This window comes from Strix uralensis, chromosome 9 (genome assembly GCF_047716275.1).
Source record: "Strix uralensis isolate ZFMK-TIS-50842 chromosome 9, bStrUra1, whole genome shotgun sequence".
Taxonomy (NCBI): Eukaryota; Metazoa; Chordata; class Aves; order Strigiformes; family Strigidae; genus Strix; species Strix uralensis.
The window spans coordinates 30,137,654-30,154,206 of NC_133980.1; the positions used below are offsets into that span (position 1 = coordinate 30,137,654).

At 44.7% G+C, this 16,553-nt stretch overlaps 1 protein-coding gene across 4 annotated transcripts in view; it reads right to left on the minus strand.

The window, feature by feature from the left end:
- FARP2 (FERM, ARH/RhoGEF and pleckstrin domain protein 2) overlaps positions 1-16,553 on the minus strand; it is an 82,252-nt gene continuing 65,699 nt past the window's right edge. The window contains exons 15-28 of one of the 4 annotated variants that reach the window (XM_074878096.1): positions 15,582-15,671; positions 14,742-14,875; positions 13,668-13,749; positions 12,547-12,784; positions 11,373-11,503; positions 10,507-10,575; positions 10,043-10,132; positions 9,628-9,648; positions 9,263-9,345; positions 7,258-7,376; positions 4,784-4,896; positions 3,858-3,965; positions 2,909-3,060; positions 1-1,718 (exon numbers count right to left, since the gene is read on the minus strand). In XM_074878096.1, the coding sequence (XP_074734197.1) occupies positions 1,628-1,718; positions 2,909-3,060; positions 3,858-3,965; positions 4,784-4,896; positions 7,258-7,376; positions 9,263-9,345; positions 9,628-9,648; positions 10,043-10,132; positions 10,507-10,575; positions 11,373-11,503; positions 12,547-12,784; positions 13,668-13,749; positions 14,742-14,875; positions 15,582-15,671 (1,521 nt within the window). In that variant the 3' untranslated portion in view covers positions 1-1,627. Of the gene's footprint in view, positions 1,719-2,908; positions 3,061-3,857; positions 3,966-4,783; positions 4,924-6,203; positions 6,368-7,257; positions 7,377-9,262; positions 9,346-9,627; positions 9,649-10,042; positions 10,133-10,506; positions 10,576-11,372; positions 11,504-12,546; positions 12,785-13,667; positions 13,750-14,741; positions 14,876-15,581; positions 15,672-16,553 lie in introns of all 4 variants that reach the window. The other 3 variants (XM_074878095.1, XM_074878093.1, XM_074878094.1) reach the window with 3 other exon arrangements.

Here is a 16,553-nt window from a genome sequence, read left to right on the forward strand (position 1 = left end):
TTTTATACCAAGATGCTATTTACTTTTAACAGTCATATTCAGCTGCGTTATAACATATCTAGTCAATCCACATGTATACACCTACAACAGTTAATTAAAAAAAAAATGAGGACACTAATAAATTAAAGTACATTTAACTTACATGGGACAATGGTCATTGTGACAGTGAAGGCTGGATCTGCAGTCACTCATCTGCTCTAGGATGCAAATGCCAAGCCAGGGGTCTGCAAAATCCCTGTGGAACCCCCTCCCTGCAGTCCCCATCCCACACGTTTTAGCCCATAACCTGAAGCAGCCTTGGAGAACGCACATGCTGGCCTCTGTACTTCTGTTTGCACAGGGGTCTCCACATTCCTCCACCCTCACCACATGCAACACTTTCCTTTTTCTTTCACTACACCACTTCATTGTTCCTTCTTCTAGTACACAGATACTTTTCTATCTAATATCAGAGTCCCCAGAGCCCATCAAACCCACGTCCGACAGCATTTTGTGGCACTTAGCTTATTTCAGTCCGTCTGCGGAGGCAACCAAAGGTGACAGCTTTACAAAAACAGAATAAACTGCAAACATTTCAGATTTAATACAGAGATTTAATAGAGTCCACAGACACTAATGCTCCATCTGGAATCCAGTGACTTTTACACCTTCATGAGAAACAGAAGATGGATCCCACACCAAATTTAAAGGTAAGAATAGGGATTTTCAGAAGTCTTTGCGTGACACGAGCACAAGGAACAGTGACTTTCAGAGAAGCTTGTTCTCCTATATTGCTTAAATGCCTTGAAAACATCACCCACGTACGGGTGGGGAGTGTTTGCCGGCCCAAGCCTTAAGTAACACCTACTACAGGATAAAGAAACTCCGGAGCTGTGATATGAGAATAGCAGTTGACTCTCTCAGCATGCACCATAGCAGAGTTCAGAAGAAAAACCATGCACCCTACCTGTACCGACCCACAATATACCAAAACCTCAACAGCTTTGCAGAGGTTCAGTCCTCCCACTTCCCCTGGAAAACTTCTGCCATGGCAGTTTCCAAAGAGCAGAGTTGTTCTGTGAGAGCTGCAGTTTGTTCAAAACGAACCGTGTTTAAGCTGATATAGCTGTGGATTCCCTGTTAGTCTGAGACAACTGTGCTGGCAGGTGGACGTCAACAGCAGCGAGACAGCGGTTGTACAGCCAGCCGTGCCGGGCAGCTGGGGAAGGGAACTTCGGGGAGCCAGCAAGCCCTGGCACCAGCAGCTGTGAGCCAATTGCACCACTGACAGCCACTATTTTTCTGCCGTATCCAGTCAAAATGTAAAAAACGAGGTGGCATTTGCCTTCAGGGCAGGCAAGAGTGTTACTGTACAGGTACAACCGGAACAATAAACCTTCCACAACGTGTGCACACCAGAGCTCTGCGGTTGTTAGGTTCTCTCTAGGTAGGTTCAACTGGAACAGACTTGACCCTCTTCCATACCACTGGGAATGGATGTGATCCTCGTCTGCAAGCCCCTCGCTCCCACTTTCCATACCAGGTGGAAATGAGCCTCCTGGTTCTTTGCTTTATCAACTCCAGAGACTCCTGTTCCCACCTGGCTCTTTTGTTGCTGTTTACAACAGAGATCCAGCTCTGCCCTGCTTCAGTCTGTGTGACTGTCCTTCTCATCCTTGGGAAGCAGCAGGCTCGACCTGGCTGGAGAGCTGGTGGCTCTCTTGATCACCTCCATCCACCTGGCGAGAAAGGACACGAGAAATGCTCAACCCCTCACTCACAGGTGCATTATCTTGTCCTTCAGTTATGAGCTGTACCCCTTTCACCAAACCTCACAAAACACCTGTTTTCTACCTTCCTTTCTTTTAGGAAATTAACTCTTCCAATGAATAGTTTGAGTTGCAGGACATACACCACGGAACGTGGTTGCCTGTCCAAGTAACAGCTCTACAGTGCTCTGAGCTCCAGGGAGCTCTTATGAGAACATTTGGAATTCTCTTGTAAGCGTACAGAAGGTGTTTACCAAGGAGGACAGGCTGACAAAGATGTTCCTTAGTCAATGGATTGCTTTTCTTACAATAAACTACGTAATAGACTTGCTCATATGGAAGAAAGCAAAGCAACAGTGAGAAAAGCAAGACAAACACTCACTGAGAACGAGACATTTTTTCCTTGAAATCACTGCAAGAGACCAGTGGACTAAAGAGCACAAGTCCCTGCTGCCTCGGGCAGTGTGTGCTGCTCACAAGTGTGTGGTACCCTCCCAAGGAAGGGGGAAGCATGCGACACTTTTTCAATAAAACCACACTCCAGAACAACCAATGCCACCCTGCCCAATGCAATGCAAGGGTTTACAACAGCTAACACAGTAGCAAAGCTTTGTACGTGATGCGTTTTAAACGTGATTCACTTTGGACCGTGTGTGGAAGGCCCTAACAGCACTGCTAAGTGTAATTATAGAGAAAGGAGTAAAGCGAAAAGCAGCATTGCACTTGCTGCTCTCAGCCTCATGTTATAACTCCTGTTTCCACAGATTGAGAGGAAAAAAATAAAAAGAGAAGTATTCTTACCAGAACTCTCATTAACCTAGAAATCTGGCTCCCAAGAGCTAGTGGGGCTGAGCATCTGGCAGAGCTTGCACCCACGCTGCTCCCCAGCGCCAAGGAAGCCTCAGGCTCCTGAGACAAATCAGAGCCTACAGCTCTAGGTGCCACCACCAGCTCTTCCTCCCCAGGAGGACAGTTCTGGAAGAGGAGGAATCTCCAGACATCATCGGTAGGAAGAGGAAGGAAACTTTATTACTGAGAATGTGCTGTAAGGCCACTCAAGACTAGGAGGTAGGCAGGAGGAAAGAGAGGGCTCTGGGTGATCAACCAGTGAATTAACTGCATGTTATATACCAAGACAGACAGAGAAAACAGAATATTACCTCTCAAAGGTGTATTTGCTCTCAGCCCTGAAGAAATACACGTGGGACTTGAACTGCAGCTTGAAGACATAATCCTTCTGGATGCCATCTGCCTCTCCAGGGGAGCTGACCGCATAGCCCAGCAGCGGGAGACTGGCCAAGGGATAATCGTCCTGGAAGAGCCCAACAGCCCAGCCCTTAGAGCAAGGCATCCCCTGCCACACAGCTCGGGCCAACGCACACTCCCTCGTTTGTACTCTACAGGTAAGGTCTTTGCAGCTTTCTTTAGGAGAGAACAGGAGGAGAAGCCTTCTGCAAGGCCTCAGCTTATATTGAAGCCTTCCCCCAGCTCCTTTCACTGTTTTATACAGTTATTTGCTTCTACTCCCCTGCCCATTGCTGCCTCCTGGGCTCCCCCTTTCCCTTCCCTGGAACTCCAAGTGCAGATCGACACAAAAGTTAAAACATCCCTCCCAAAGGAAACATGCCCTCAAGGTAAGAAGCCTGAATAAACTAAACACAGTTTAGTGAGTTGATCAGATGAAAAGGCACAGGCTGCACGGCAGCACAGTTCATTACCAAGCAGGCGCTGAAGGCACCACAGGCAGAAAAATCCCCAATGCCTGTTTAACTGTGCTGAAGCCCAGCAGGGAGAGCAACAGAGACTGACCAAAGGCTGCTGAGTCCCTCAACTCCATTCGACACTGCCTAAGGAGACCTTTCCCACCCTCCCCAGAAAGTCAGTACCACCTCTGTGTAAGGGCATGGACCCTTTTTGCAGAATTTGATCAGGATTTCCAATTCTGCAGAAAGGGTCCATGGCCTTACACAGACTGGTTTTGTTACAAACTACCTCCTCTTCCACTTGTTACTCTCCTTCAAAAAGCAGTGAGCTGCACCGGAGCAGAAAGCCAAGGGCCTCCAGGTCCCTCCCGACACCCCCGACACGGTCACACCTACATGTGCTCACCTGGTGCGTTTTGTAGAAGAACAAGCAGAAGTTGGTGAAGACAACCCACAGTTTCTGCCAGCCATTGCTGTTCTTGAACTTTCTCAGCAAGTATCCGGAGAGCTGGTTCTAGCACACAATGAAAAGAAAGCTGCTGTGAAACCACAGGCCTGCAGAGAAAGTCGACAGCTGCTGCAGATCAAAAGCTTGAAGCTGCCCACCATAACCGCTCCTGCACTCGCTCCCTGCTGCAAAACACCAGATACTTCGCGTGGTGACCGAGTGAGTCGGAATCCTCAGTTCACTAATTCACAACTATCTTCTTATGAACGAATTAGTGATTTCTCTCCACTACTACCAAGTTCCCCTTTATGTTTAAGTGTTCGCTGCCTCTCAGCGCAGGGCAGGCAGCACACAGGAGGGTGCTGCACTGACTCGCCCCTCCAGCAACCGCTCTCCTCGGCAGCCTACAGCCACGAGGGCGTCCACTCCTTTAGCTGCCCTTTCTGACATGCAGAAAACCCACGGGGAACACGCTGCACAAGAAGGAAAATAAAGCAGAGGAGGAAACAGAGGATGCCAGAGTGGCAGACGTGCGGCAGCTGTGCGAAGCCAAGCCCGGCGTGGTGAGCAGGCTGCAGGGAAGCTGAACATTGCTGCCTCGGAGTCAGAGTCCCCAAGCGCGTGTGCAGCGGGATAAAGAAACCTACGGCATGAAATGACAGCAAATGGGTTTTGTATTTAGAGAAAAAGACAGGCTATGCAGCAGATTTACAGAGAGAACCATTTTGGGAAGCATAAACAGGACAAGGCGGTGTTCCAAGTGTGCTGCTGGCTGGCTGGGGCATCCTCACTCCAGCCCATGTGGGCTCACCGAGCAGCAGGACATTTTCCATGGCATCCCATGGCTCCTCCCCACCAGCGCAGAACTTGAGAGGCATTTTTACCTGGATCATGCACAAGTAATCAGACAGGGATAGGCTCTGGTTCCGGTACCAACAAACATGGGTGATTGTGTTGGGCCGTTGGGCCTGGCCCAGCAAATAGCGAGGAGGAAGCTCTGGAGAAACAGCAAGAGAGCAGAAAACTGAGCAGAGAAAAGGGGGAGAGAAAGAGAAAAACAGAACATTAGGATAAGAGAAGCGATGCAAGAAGGGCGTCTGTTAAAGGAAAATGGATTGTGAAAAAAAATGATGGTGTTAGAACATGGAACAGATCAAAGCGAGAGGGAGCTGCAAGAACTCACACGTTTAATCCCAGAGCCTGAAGCAAGGTGGTCTCATTATCCAGGTACAGAACAGTGAGAGGGTGCCCTTCACAAGGGTGTCAGCACAGACAGGAAGGCTCGTCCCCTCCAGTAGAAACCACTTTCTTTGCCACTAAAGTGCCCAACTTCTGGACCCTAAGCCAAAGTAACATCTGTAGGACTTCCTTTACTGAGCTGATTGATACACTCTCTACATCATGAAAACCCAGGAGCTTCAGTGCCCAACCTTTAACTCCTTCCATTAAACAAAAAATGCCTTAACAGCAGGGCAGGGAAGGTAGGAAGGTACAAATACACAGATGCAGCAGCCTGCCCCATTGCTGTTTGTCTAGTTAGTGACTTCCTTTTTCTCTTCATTTAGGGTCCTTCTCACTTCTGGAAGTCTTCCAAGCACGCCAGCCTCCAGGAAGGTGTCCTACCCACCCGACCTCACCAGACTGCCACCTAAAGTAGTGTCAGTACAAGCATAAGGAGCACTGAACAGACATCTGTCTCGAAATCTGCAGGATTCAGTACCAAAACATGCCACCAGTGCTGCATCAAGCCACGCCGAGTGGTAAGACCCAAGGTAACAGCAGCTCAGTGAGCACGTAGCAAATCTCTGTTCAGCGTAGCATGACACTGATGTAAAACAGCACTTGTGACACTTGCTGCTCCCCCCTGCCAGCGAGGGAAGGGCAGAGAAGGTGTATTCCCACTGAACTTAGAGCACTCTTCTTAATTCTAGGTGCAGCACAGTAACTAACCAGACCTCAGTATAGCAGAGTCAGTCTCTAAAGGAAAATAGCACGGATAGGTAACTTATCCTCAGGCAAGGCTGATGAAACCCAAAGGAACAGTTCAGTCCTAGGATATCCCGGGTTTCCTTTAAAATTTCCCTCCTTCGGCGTCTTTGCCGAAGCAAAGCACGGCCGCGAGGAGAGCGAGCGTGTGTTGGGGGGCACACAGCCACGCACGGAGCGGGGCAGGCAGCAGCCAGCAGCTCGTGCTCTCCCGTGGACGCAGAGACGCTGCGGAGGCGAAACGGGAGACGGAGCGGAGGCCGAGCGAGCCAGGACGGACGGACAGAGTGAGACGCGAGAGCTGCGCCCTGCGGGTACCTCAACGGCCACACTGTGGTCAGTCATGGAGACGCTCGTGTTGCGGTACCAGCACACGTGCACGGTTGTGTTGGCACGGTGGTGGCTCTGCCTGTCCAAGGAGCTACGAGAAGAGTGTATGTCATCTTCGGACTCCTGTTCTAGAGAGACCTCATCAGAGGATCCTGGGGGAGGAGAATTCAGCAGTGGTTTAAGACAATGTGTGATACAAGGAGTAAGAGAAGCAGGGATTCCTGAGAAAAACTGTTTTCTCTTGCAATGGTCCAGTTTTAAAATACGTCAACTTGAATTGGTTACACAGCTCCTAAAGGCCACTCTGAGCAGATCACAGAATCACAGAATCGTCTCGGTTGGAAAAGACCTTGAAGATCCTCCAGTCCAACCATCAACCCAACATTGACAGTTCTCAACTCCACCAGATCCCTCAGCGCTGGGTCAACCCGACTCTTCAACCCCTCCAGGGATGGGGACTCCCCCCCTGCCCTGGGCAGCCCATTCCAACGCCCAACAACCCCTTCTGCAAAGAAATCCTTCCTAAGAGCCAGTCTGACCCTGCCCTGGCGCAGCTTGAGGCCATTCCCTCTTGTCCTGGCGTTTATTACTTGGTTAAAGATCGTTTCATTACTCAGCTCTGGTAGCTGACTCAATACTGTGTAAAACAAACAAACAAAAAACCCCCCACTTCATCTGCAGTCGATTCTTAGTGAGGAATAGGAAGAAGTGCTCCAAGAAGGGATACTACATGTTTCAGCACATCCATAACACCATCAGAGAACGCTGGACTCTAAAAGTTGGATCTCCAAAGACACCATACTTCTGGACAAGAAAACACACTACATGGTTAAACTGAGAAAAATCTATGTAAAATTAACAATTCTGCAACTGGAGCATCTCTGCTGCATTTAAAGCTACCAGGAACAAACAAAAGTACAATAACTCTCCATTACCATATGAATTATAAAAATACTCCATTTATGTTGTCAAATTCACAATAGGAAAAATGAAAAGGACGTGACAACTGATGCTGTTCAAAAGGGCAGGAAACACCACTTACTGTTGGAGCGATTGCATAGTGAGTTTTCCAGAAGCATGTCAGATTTCTCAGTAGATTTCTTGGCCATTTCAATTGCCACGTTTAGGTCTTCTATCCACTTCCTCATCTCCAGGCGGGTACTGCAAGACAAATGGTGTGAATGGAGAGCACCCAGCCTGGAGCCCTGACAGAGTGCTGGGTTGCTGAGGGAAGGCAGAAGTCACTGCCCAATACAAGGAGCAGACCCTTTCCATTAAATAATAAAAATGACATAATTCCTCCAAAGCATGAGCTTTCCAGACAGGAAGCTGACCTCATACAGCATTCACCTCTGCTTTCATGCCTTGAAACAAGACTAAAATAGCCGTTAAAAACTTGGGATTTCACAGCAAAGAGAATTAAGAGAGAGCCAGAGAGCCACATAATATCCCCCTCTGGAGTGACTGGACTCAGAAGAGGAATTATGTGGTCTAGGCCATCGCTGTTCTTCATACAGAGAGCTTCATAGCTGGTGGGTTATTTCAAACATCAAATCATAATTTTCACTCCAAAAAGCATACCAGAAACAATTTTTTTGAAGGATAAAAGGAACCTGAAAGGCAGCACATCTTTTAAAGGGGATATAGGATTTACCTTTCGTGTCAAGCAAGTAAAACACAAAGTGCAGGAAGATGATTTCTTTCACCCCACATAGTTTCCATTATGGGTTACACGGCTCACGCCATGATTACAGGGCAAGAGCTTTACAGCTCATATACGTGTATCTATCTATATCCGTTGGTATACGACAGCGTAAGGTTTTCCTTTAGCCATGGCCACAGGGCATTTCTTTTTTATATCTGGCTACATTCCCTGTGTGCACAGTTGTTGTTTGAAGTGCTAGATACAGTTACACGCTCCTGTGTTTGCTTCGGAAAGTCTATGGGACTGTTTTTTGGTAACCATCCCTTTTTTTTGAAAGCTTTTAATTTAGACTGAAAATTCCACACGTGGTCTAAGCCCAGCAGCAATTTTTTTTTTCACAGGTAGGGCGAGGTAACATAAGAAAAACAACAACCTTTGAGCTATTTCTAAGTTATGACAAGGTAAAAATTATATTTAATTTTCCAAATTTAAGAACCTTTTTCAAGCACTTTTTGATTCGCAGCTGCTGAGAAATGGTTCAGCTTTAAAAATAATTGACATTTTGAGGTGTTAGGCTGGAATTAAAAACAGTTTTGCTTGCTGAATACATCTGCACACCAAAAGTATTGGCTCCTGTGCCACTACGTACCTGATTTATGAATGTTTGGTCATGGTTAATTTTCAAGAATATGTTATCAAGCAGTAAAGCAAGCCTAGAAATTTAAGGTTGAGATTTAGTGCTCCCATCCTGCATTCTTAGCATACCTAACTCCAACTGCCTTTTAGGGGACCTGAGGAGGGACAAAACCTCCTAGAGTTGATCCTGAGAGAATAGGTGTAGTAGACATTCTAAGTTATTCCAGATATAAAGTAAAAAAAGACACCAAACTCAACGCACAGGGACAAGTTACACTGAAAAGGGATTGGTTTCCTCTCCAAGTCAGCCTTTAATTTTTCCTCTCCCTCCCCAGCTTCCTCCCTGAGATCCATGCAGGAACTCTGCCCTCCTTGCATCCATTTGCACATTCTGGATTTTAATTCTTTTCCAGGTCTCTAAAATATTTGTAAGTTTAGATTTTGTTTTGCCTCCTGCTTTACAGCTGTTGTTTAAAGGGTGACACTGGCAACCCAGCTAACTAGAAAACACTACAATGACAACGATATTGCTGCTGCTGTGTGTTTAACGACACACCGTTGGGTGAGATAAACCACTTCCCAAAACACAACGCTGATAAAGGAGTTGTGAAGTGTCCTGGTTCTGAAGTCATGCTTTCCAGAGGGCGCATGAAACACCCCCCATGGCTCTGCACCAAACAATTGTGTTCAACGTTGTGTTACTGCTGTAACTCTTTGGAGAAGGTATTTATCAAACCTACAGGCAGCTGAGGAAAATAAATGTTACCTTGCTGCCACCACTATGGTTTTTTGTGCTGAATAGATGGTGAAGCAGTGTGGGACGGCCCATTCGTTCTCACTCTCCTCCACCTGCAGAGAAAGAAAAGGTTTTCCTCATCACTACTTCAGGGACTGATAAACACTACAACTGTCCTCCTCGGCTGGCTAGGAATTTGAATCCAATATGATTACAACCCGGTTGCAGTAAGTGCAAAACAGCTACTATTTTATGAATATCACCTACTTTCAAGTCTATTTTGGCTATGAAAATCTATATTGTGCATTTCTACCGCCGCATCTCTAGTGGCACAGCACCATATCCAACAGGGCAAGAAAAGGAGGGCTCTGAGCAGGATTCAGCTTATTACTTACCGGTGGGTCGAGCACTATCAGCTGCAAATCAAACACAGACAGAACAGTCCCATTAGAATAGGGGGGTGGGAGGCAGGAGGACTGATTCTATGCCTAGGCAACGTGCACAGGGGAAAAACAATAGGACAAATCCCTACTTCCAGATGAGCCTCTCGCAGCAGTGTGAAACCCAACGGTGGAAAGGGTGTGCTCCGGCTGTTCTGCGAACGCGATGGAGGGAACAAGCCCACCACCTGCAGCCAAGGCTCTGTCTGACACACAGGCTGGAGCACACAAACGTGGGGTCCACGGCCAGCAGCACCCACAGGCTGGGAGCAGCCTGGGGCTTTGGTCTTTGTGCCCCAAAGGAACGTCCCAACCTGCCTTAAGGCAAAGCCATTTCCTTAAGGCTGTGACGCAGCTTGAAGCCACTTACCAACATGCCATGCAGAGGAAGGTGGCCGTGAATTTTGAACTGATTTGTCCCCGTAACCCCTTTGCTTGTGTACAGTAACATATCTGAGAACTGAAAAAGGCAGGAAGAATACAATCAGTATTATGACGACAGGAGGTAGGGCCAAGTATTTTTGGACATCTTTTTAAAAATCTTTTGTTTTAAGGCCACTGTAGATGCGTTATTCTCAGTCAGTTTGGCCTATTTTCCTTAAAAACACTCTTTCATTTACTTACAAGAGGGGCAATCAATTCTAAAAATTCCATTAAAACTATGTGCCATTAATAAAACAAGCTGAACAGACAGTATTGTCACACTCTAAAAATCCCTCAGAGTGAGTTTTCAGTTACGATTGCTGATTTTCATCACAAGCACACGAAAACGCGCTTTCATGACAACTTTATCTTGAAGACTTTACGTTTATGAAAACCAGAAGCAAGACCCACCAGAAAGAACATCCGCTGCTGTAAACCCTTCTTAGTGAGCTTGTACAAGCAACCTTCCCGGATAAACTCCTGCAGTGGAAAACAGAAATTTAGGCAAAGCTTGATCTTTCCCAAACACAGAGAATTTTAATGTTTGGGTTTTTTTTTCATCCCAGAGTACACAGATGTTGATTGGTGCCCAGCCACGACTGCTAGCAGATTTGTTAAACACCAGATGACACCCTTCCTTCTGTTTTGCAACACGGATCAGCTCCTTGCTGCAGCCAGCATTCAAATCAATGAAGCAAGAGAAGGAAAAGGAGCAGAGTTCCTGCTAGACACCTGCAGTATTACACTTACATCCCACCGCAGCGATTGCCATAGCATCCCAAAAGCATACGCGATGCTTCTGTACTTATGCTCAGTACATCTATCAAAAACAAAGAAACAAAAAACCAAGCAGGAACTAAACAAACTCCTAGAAAAACCGATAGCAGTTCTGCCCAGTGACGTGGCTCTCGCCATCACTACGTTCTCCGTGCGGTCGCAGTCCACAGAGGTTGCATCAGACAGGCACGAGCAGACCTGGCAGTGGGTTTCCTATTGAGTATGTGACACAGAGCTTCCCACTCAAACACAGAGCACTGTATCCCAGTGTACCCAGTATCTGCTGTACTGGAAACACCAAACTGTAGCCAGAGTCTGAGCAGAAGGATTTTTGAGGACATCGCCAAGACCTCCATGGGACCGACTATGAAGACAACTGTACAAAGCCTTTACAGTCATTCCATGAAACTGAGAGGCAGTGATGGCAAATACACAGTTGAAAGGCACCTCCTTGACAATAAAAACAACAAAGGTTCTAAAAACTAAGCAAAGGTACTTACCCTACCGGGTGCCGTGAGATTATCTATACCAATCAAGTCATGCTGCAGCTCTGTCAGCTTCTGGAAATTCTCCAGGCGGATGAGACTGTGCTGCAGCCGAGACGTCATTTCTGTGACCTCCTTCAGTGCATCTGTAAGGAAAATGGCACCGAGGGGTCAGAACAGAGCAGACAAACCTAGGCCACTAATTTTATCCCTGGGAAACTGAGTCTGACATTTATAGCCAGGTTTAGAATAGGACAGAATAGTTCAGTTGGAAGGGACCTACAATGACCATCTAGTCCAACTGCCAACTTCTTAAAGCATGTTCTGTAGCCACCTAGGGGCAAAATGGGTACTAGTAGCAAGCAGCTTCACAGTGCTTCCTATACTGGAGATTATTGCATATCTCAGATTTCACACATATAAAAAGTATTTGCAGTCAAAGTAAATTAAAAAATTAAAGCCAACTATTTCTGCCAAAAAATACTTTATAAATGAATGGAATTTACTATGCAAGCTTTTGACAATACAAAGAACTTATTTTTTGTCACATTTTTACTTATAAACAACAAAGAGTTCCTAAAAAAACTATTTTTTTTCCCCTGCTAAAAAAAGGAGACAAGAAAAGGACTACTTTTCCAGCTTGGGTTGAAAGATTAAGATCCATCAAGATTACCATGAGAAAGACACTTTCTGGAATGCCAGAAGAAGCACTCATCCCATGCAAAGAGAACAGTCTACATCTAAGTTATCTTTTGCATTTTCCAAGCTAGCAGTCGAGGCAATTTTCTATCTATTGCAGAAAGCTTCGGAGCCCTGCACCAGAGCGTGGTAGGAGAGTTGGTAATGAAAAACTTAAAGAAAAACAAAATTAATTTAAAAATGTAAGCATTTTTTTTCATTAAGCTGCCTCCTGCCAGTTTTCTGCTGTTCTACTTAGTATATTCTGATTTTTCCCCAGGATATTTCTATTACAGTATTCACTAAGCAGTAGTGTTCTCAGCAATCTAAATCAACGTTCCTGTGGATTTCAGAGCTGCGTGTCAGAGTCAGAGAGGTCCTGAATGGAGCAGTAGTGTTTACATTGGATTTGCAGATGTAATGCCTGACTCCCCCGGGGTGGGGGCAAACTTGTGTATGTACATGGGAACGGGCTTCTGCCCTGCACGTGTGCAGCCGAGGGCTCACTCACTGCGGCAGTCTGCGAAGTCCCGGTGCTCTGCCGTGTAGTGCTTGCAAAGCCTCCCCAGGATCAGCTTGTAGTGCATCAGCCTCTGGATTGGTTTGAGCAGAAATGTGTTGAGGGGCAGGTAGCAAACCTTCTGCAGCTCAAAGTCCTTATAAACCATTTCCAGCTTCTTTAGGCGCTTAGTTGCTTTCTCCAGTTCTGTCAGGACCTCGTCGTGCTTCTGCAGGTAACTGGTGAACTCCTGTTGAAGTGTACAAAAAATTGGATCGAAGGAAAAGTCTTTAATGGATTTCACAGTGAATAAGAAAACACATCCATTCCCTGCTCTACTTTTGTCTCTGATCATGATATATAAGCAAAAAGTAGTATTAAAAATGAAAATATTTGCTTGGTTGTCCTCTGTTCACTATTTAGCGCAGTCATGCCTCCACGTGCCTCTAATGAGAGCAGCTGGTTAATACTTTGCCATTCTAAGACAATTCTTTTTGATTACTGACTTTTTTAGGACAGACATAAGTGAGCTGAGAGGGTTGTCTCACCTAGATTTATCTATGAAACTGGCAGGCAGCTCCCTGTCGGGGTCAGAACAGCTGTCTGTGCAGCACTACGCCTGTGCCTGCTCGGAGTATCAAACGCAGAGAGCACTTCTGTGCTCCCACTCAAACCACTCGTTTTAATGGAATAATTACCCCACTGCTACAGCACAAGTGTAACTGCCCATGAAGGCAATCTACTCCAAATAAAGGTAACTTCATTTGAGAAGAAACTACTCCGCAGTTAAAAAATATTTATATTTTGGAATTAAACAACCTTATGAAACAGTGTGGGCACAGGGGAGAGTTTGAGCTGTGCAAATAATGGTGAAGCTAATGAGATAATTTGTCTTCTGCTGAACAACCAATAAACAATCTTTTCTCAAGGTAAATGTAGGTGGTTAAATAAGCAACAGTGGTATAAAGCCTTGCTGTAAATTTTTTTTTTTTTTTAATTTTTTTATCAACAGTAATTGTTTGCAAGTCCCTTCCAGTTTAATGGAAATACTAAAACTTGAACTCTCATCCTTGACAGAAGGAAAAAAATGACTCAGCAATCCTGAGATTTCATTATTTTAATGGTTTATCTACCTTTAGGGTACGCATATTCCTGAGCATGACATCTCCAATGCGCTGATAATCTCCTTTCATGTGAGCATTGGTTTTCCCTTCCCTGAAACACACATAAGAAGATGAAGTAAGAAGGCACAGTGCATGGGAGACCAAGAAATTTCAGTTTCCTCCCTCCACCTTCCCCTGTACTTCGAGACATAATCTCTAAGAAAGGCTTCCTGGGTATCTGTGTATTTTGAGGACTGCTGCAGTAAATTTAAGGGAAGCAGCACTAACATTAATGCCTCCTCTATCCATTTTTAGCCACTTGACATTCCCATTTCACTGTTCGGGTTGAAAACTTGGTATAGTAAATATGGAAACTGCATAAAATAACAAACATAAAGCCATGCTTAGAAAACTGAGAAATGAATTTGTGTGAAAGTCTATTTGGGAGTTTAACCTCTCAGACTTCTGAATAAAGGTCGTAACATGATCCCACCTGAATTTATGAATTTATTTTTGTTCATGCTTTGTTTACATTCACCACCACCTTTTGAGTGGTAATTATATTCTAATATATTACATCTCAGGTCAGAGGAAAGTAATACAAAGGTTAAAACACTAAAAACATACTCTTTGAAATAAAGTGTGCTGCAAGAACTGAACTCTAATCTTAATTACAAAATAGCGTTTCCTAGATTTTCACCTGGAGATACATTAACTGGAAGGTGTTGAAAAACACACACATCTTTTTGACCTTGTGTTCCTTCTCTTTTCTAAGGCTAGAGAGAGCAACACCAGGTTATATTAGCAGTTGGACTCAATGACCTTAAGGGTCTTTTCCAAGCTAAATGATTCCATGATTATGAAAACCTTGGTCTGGTGTACCACTGATACAGGATATTATGTACAAAGCAGTGCTTGAAAAATGGGCTTTGCAAAATGTATTTAGTATTTTTTTAAAAAACTATAATTTATTAAAAGACTTTCTCCTTGATTCTATTTATGCAGAAATACTGGTTCAAATACAGATGAAGTATAGTTTTGACATGAGGACCCAGGAGAAGCTGGCCCCGCTCACTGCCCATCCGCTGCACGCCGGACGCTTACCAGAGCGATAGCCTTTGCTCAATCTCTTTCAGAAAGCCTCGATGAAACTCATAAAGTGGGTCTATATTAGAGAAGAGTAATGTCATCAGGCCCTCTGGCATAGCGTTCTCCTTGATGACTGCGCTGCGAAACCACTGCCGGAAAAATCACAAATCATGTTAAATTTTTCTATTCAGGAAATTAATCGGTAGCATAAAAATTTCTGCTCCTGCAGTGATGGGGAAGGAAAATGTGTGTGCACAGGGAAACAGCAGGACGAAAGGAGAATGTTTAGGGAAGACATCATCTGGGAAAAAATGAAAAGATGTCATTTTTCTCCTTGCCAAAGGTTACAAATATGAGATGGCTTCTTGGTTCTGGGCACAAGCATGTTCCTTAATGCAATGATGAGATGGTTGGTAACAGCTCTGAATTACAGTCAATTACCGAGTGGCTGCCCCAGCTGACGTTACACCACTGCTTTCACTTCAGCGCAGACACAACTGCTCTTTCACAACACTTGGAGCCCTGTGCAAGTTGTTCAGGAGCTGGAGACATCTTGCTGCGTGTCACATACTGCACTTTTTATCACTTTTGGTTCCCCGTTTTCTGGCAGGGATGTGAATATTACAAATCAAAATGGTATGGGATGTAGCTATTGGAGCTACCGACAGAAGTCCAGAGAAGATATCTGCTCTCCCACATGAGGACCTATGGAACAAGGAAGGTAATAGCTACATGGTTCATGGATTATGCTTTATCATAGGACTTTCTTCTTCTGTTACCTGGAAGAAATCCCAAGTTTTTCCCAATTAACAGTTATAAATCTGTTAAGAAAAAGAAAAGTGTGACAACACTTACGACTGTAATAACTTCCAGGTCCTTCAGATACGTCCGTTCTGTAGCAAGAATCTCCTTTGCTATGAAGTATGCCTTGTCAGTTGGACAGCGCTGAAAGGATACACAGTAATCAATAAGTATTGAAATATAAATGCTCTATTTATTACTAAGCATGTTTGAGCATGAGCTCAGACCTTACATAGAGTGACCCTTGCTGTGTGCAAATGAAGCAGTTGATTACTACTAGGGTATCTCTGTATCCAGTACCATATTCTCAAATACTGACTTTACTATAAAATACTATTCATATTTCAAGATTATTAAGAAATGTCACTTATATGAACTTCCATTTCAAAATCAAGGTAACACTTTACAAAAATATGGAAACAGTTATTCCTAGTTTCCTAGGTTTTAAACACTTCTCTAATCAAATGAAGTACAGCAGATTTGCAATACAGTCTTTTTTCAAAACTACTCTATTTCCCCTCGCAGCTTTTACTCAAATCTTTTGAAGATCATATTAATTAGTTAAGAAAACACAGAAATCAAACTACATCAGTTGTTGGCTGTGTGGTTGCTCCAGGGCTGCTATTTAAGAGAAGACAGAATAGACATGGAAGCACAAAGGAATGAAATGGTGAAAAGGGATGTTCTGCAGCTGCAACAAACCAAAATCAGAGTTAGCCTGAAAACATAATTAAAAATCACATAAGTAATATTAAGGAACTAATCACATTTCAAGCTAAGAGCCTGCTTTGTCTCTTTAGCTCACTATGCTGTGCTGCAGTTTTGTGCCAAATCCTCCCTTGGTGAGAACAAATGACAGCAAACCCATTTGAGTTACGTCAAAATTCGGCCTCCATCCCTGTCCCTTCTGAGGGTAACACAGCTTTGGAAATTATCTCTCCCTTTTCCTTGTACATACCAAGTTAATAAAAAAATTCTCTTTTGAGAGATGCTTCGAGATGCCCTCCAGCACTGTCAGCACAGCTA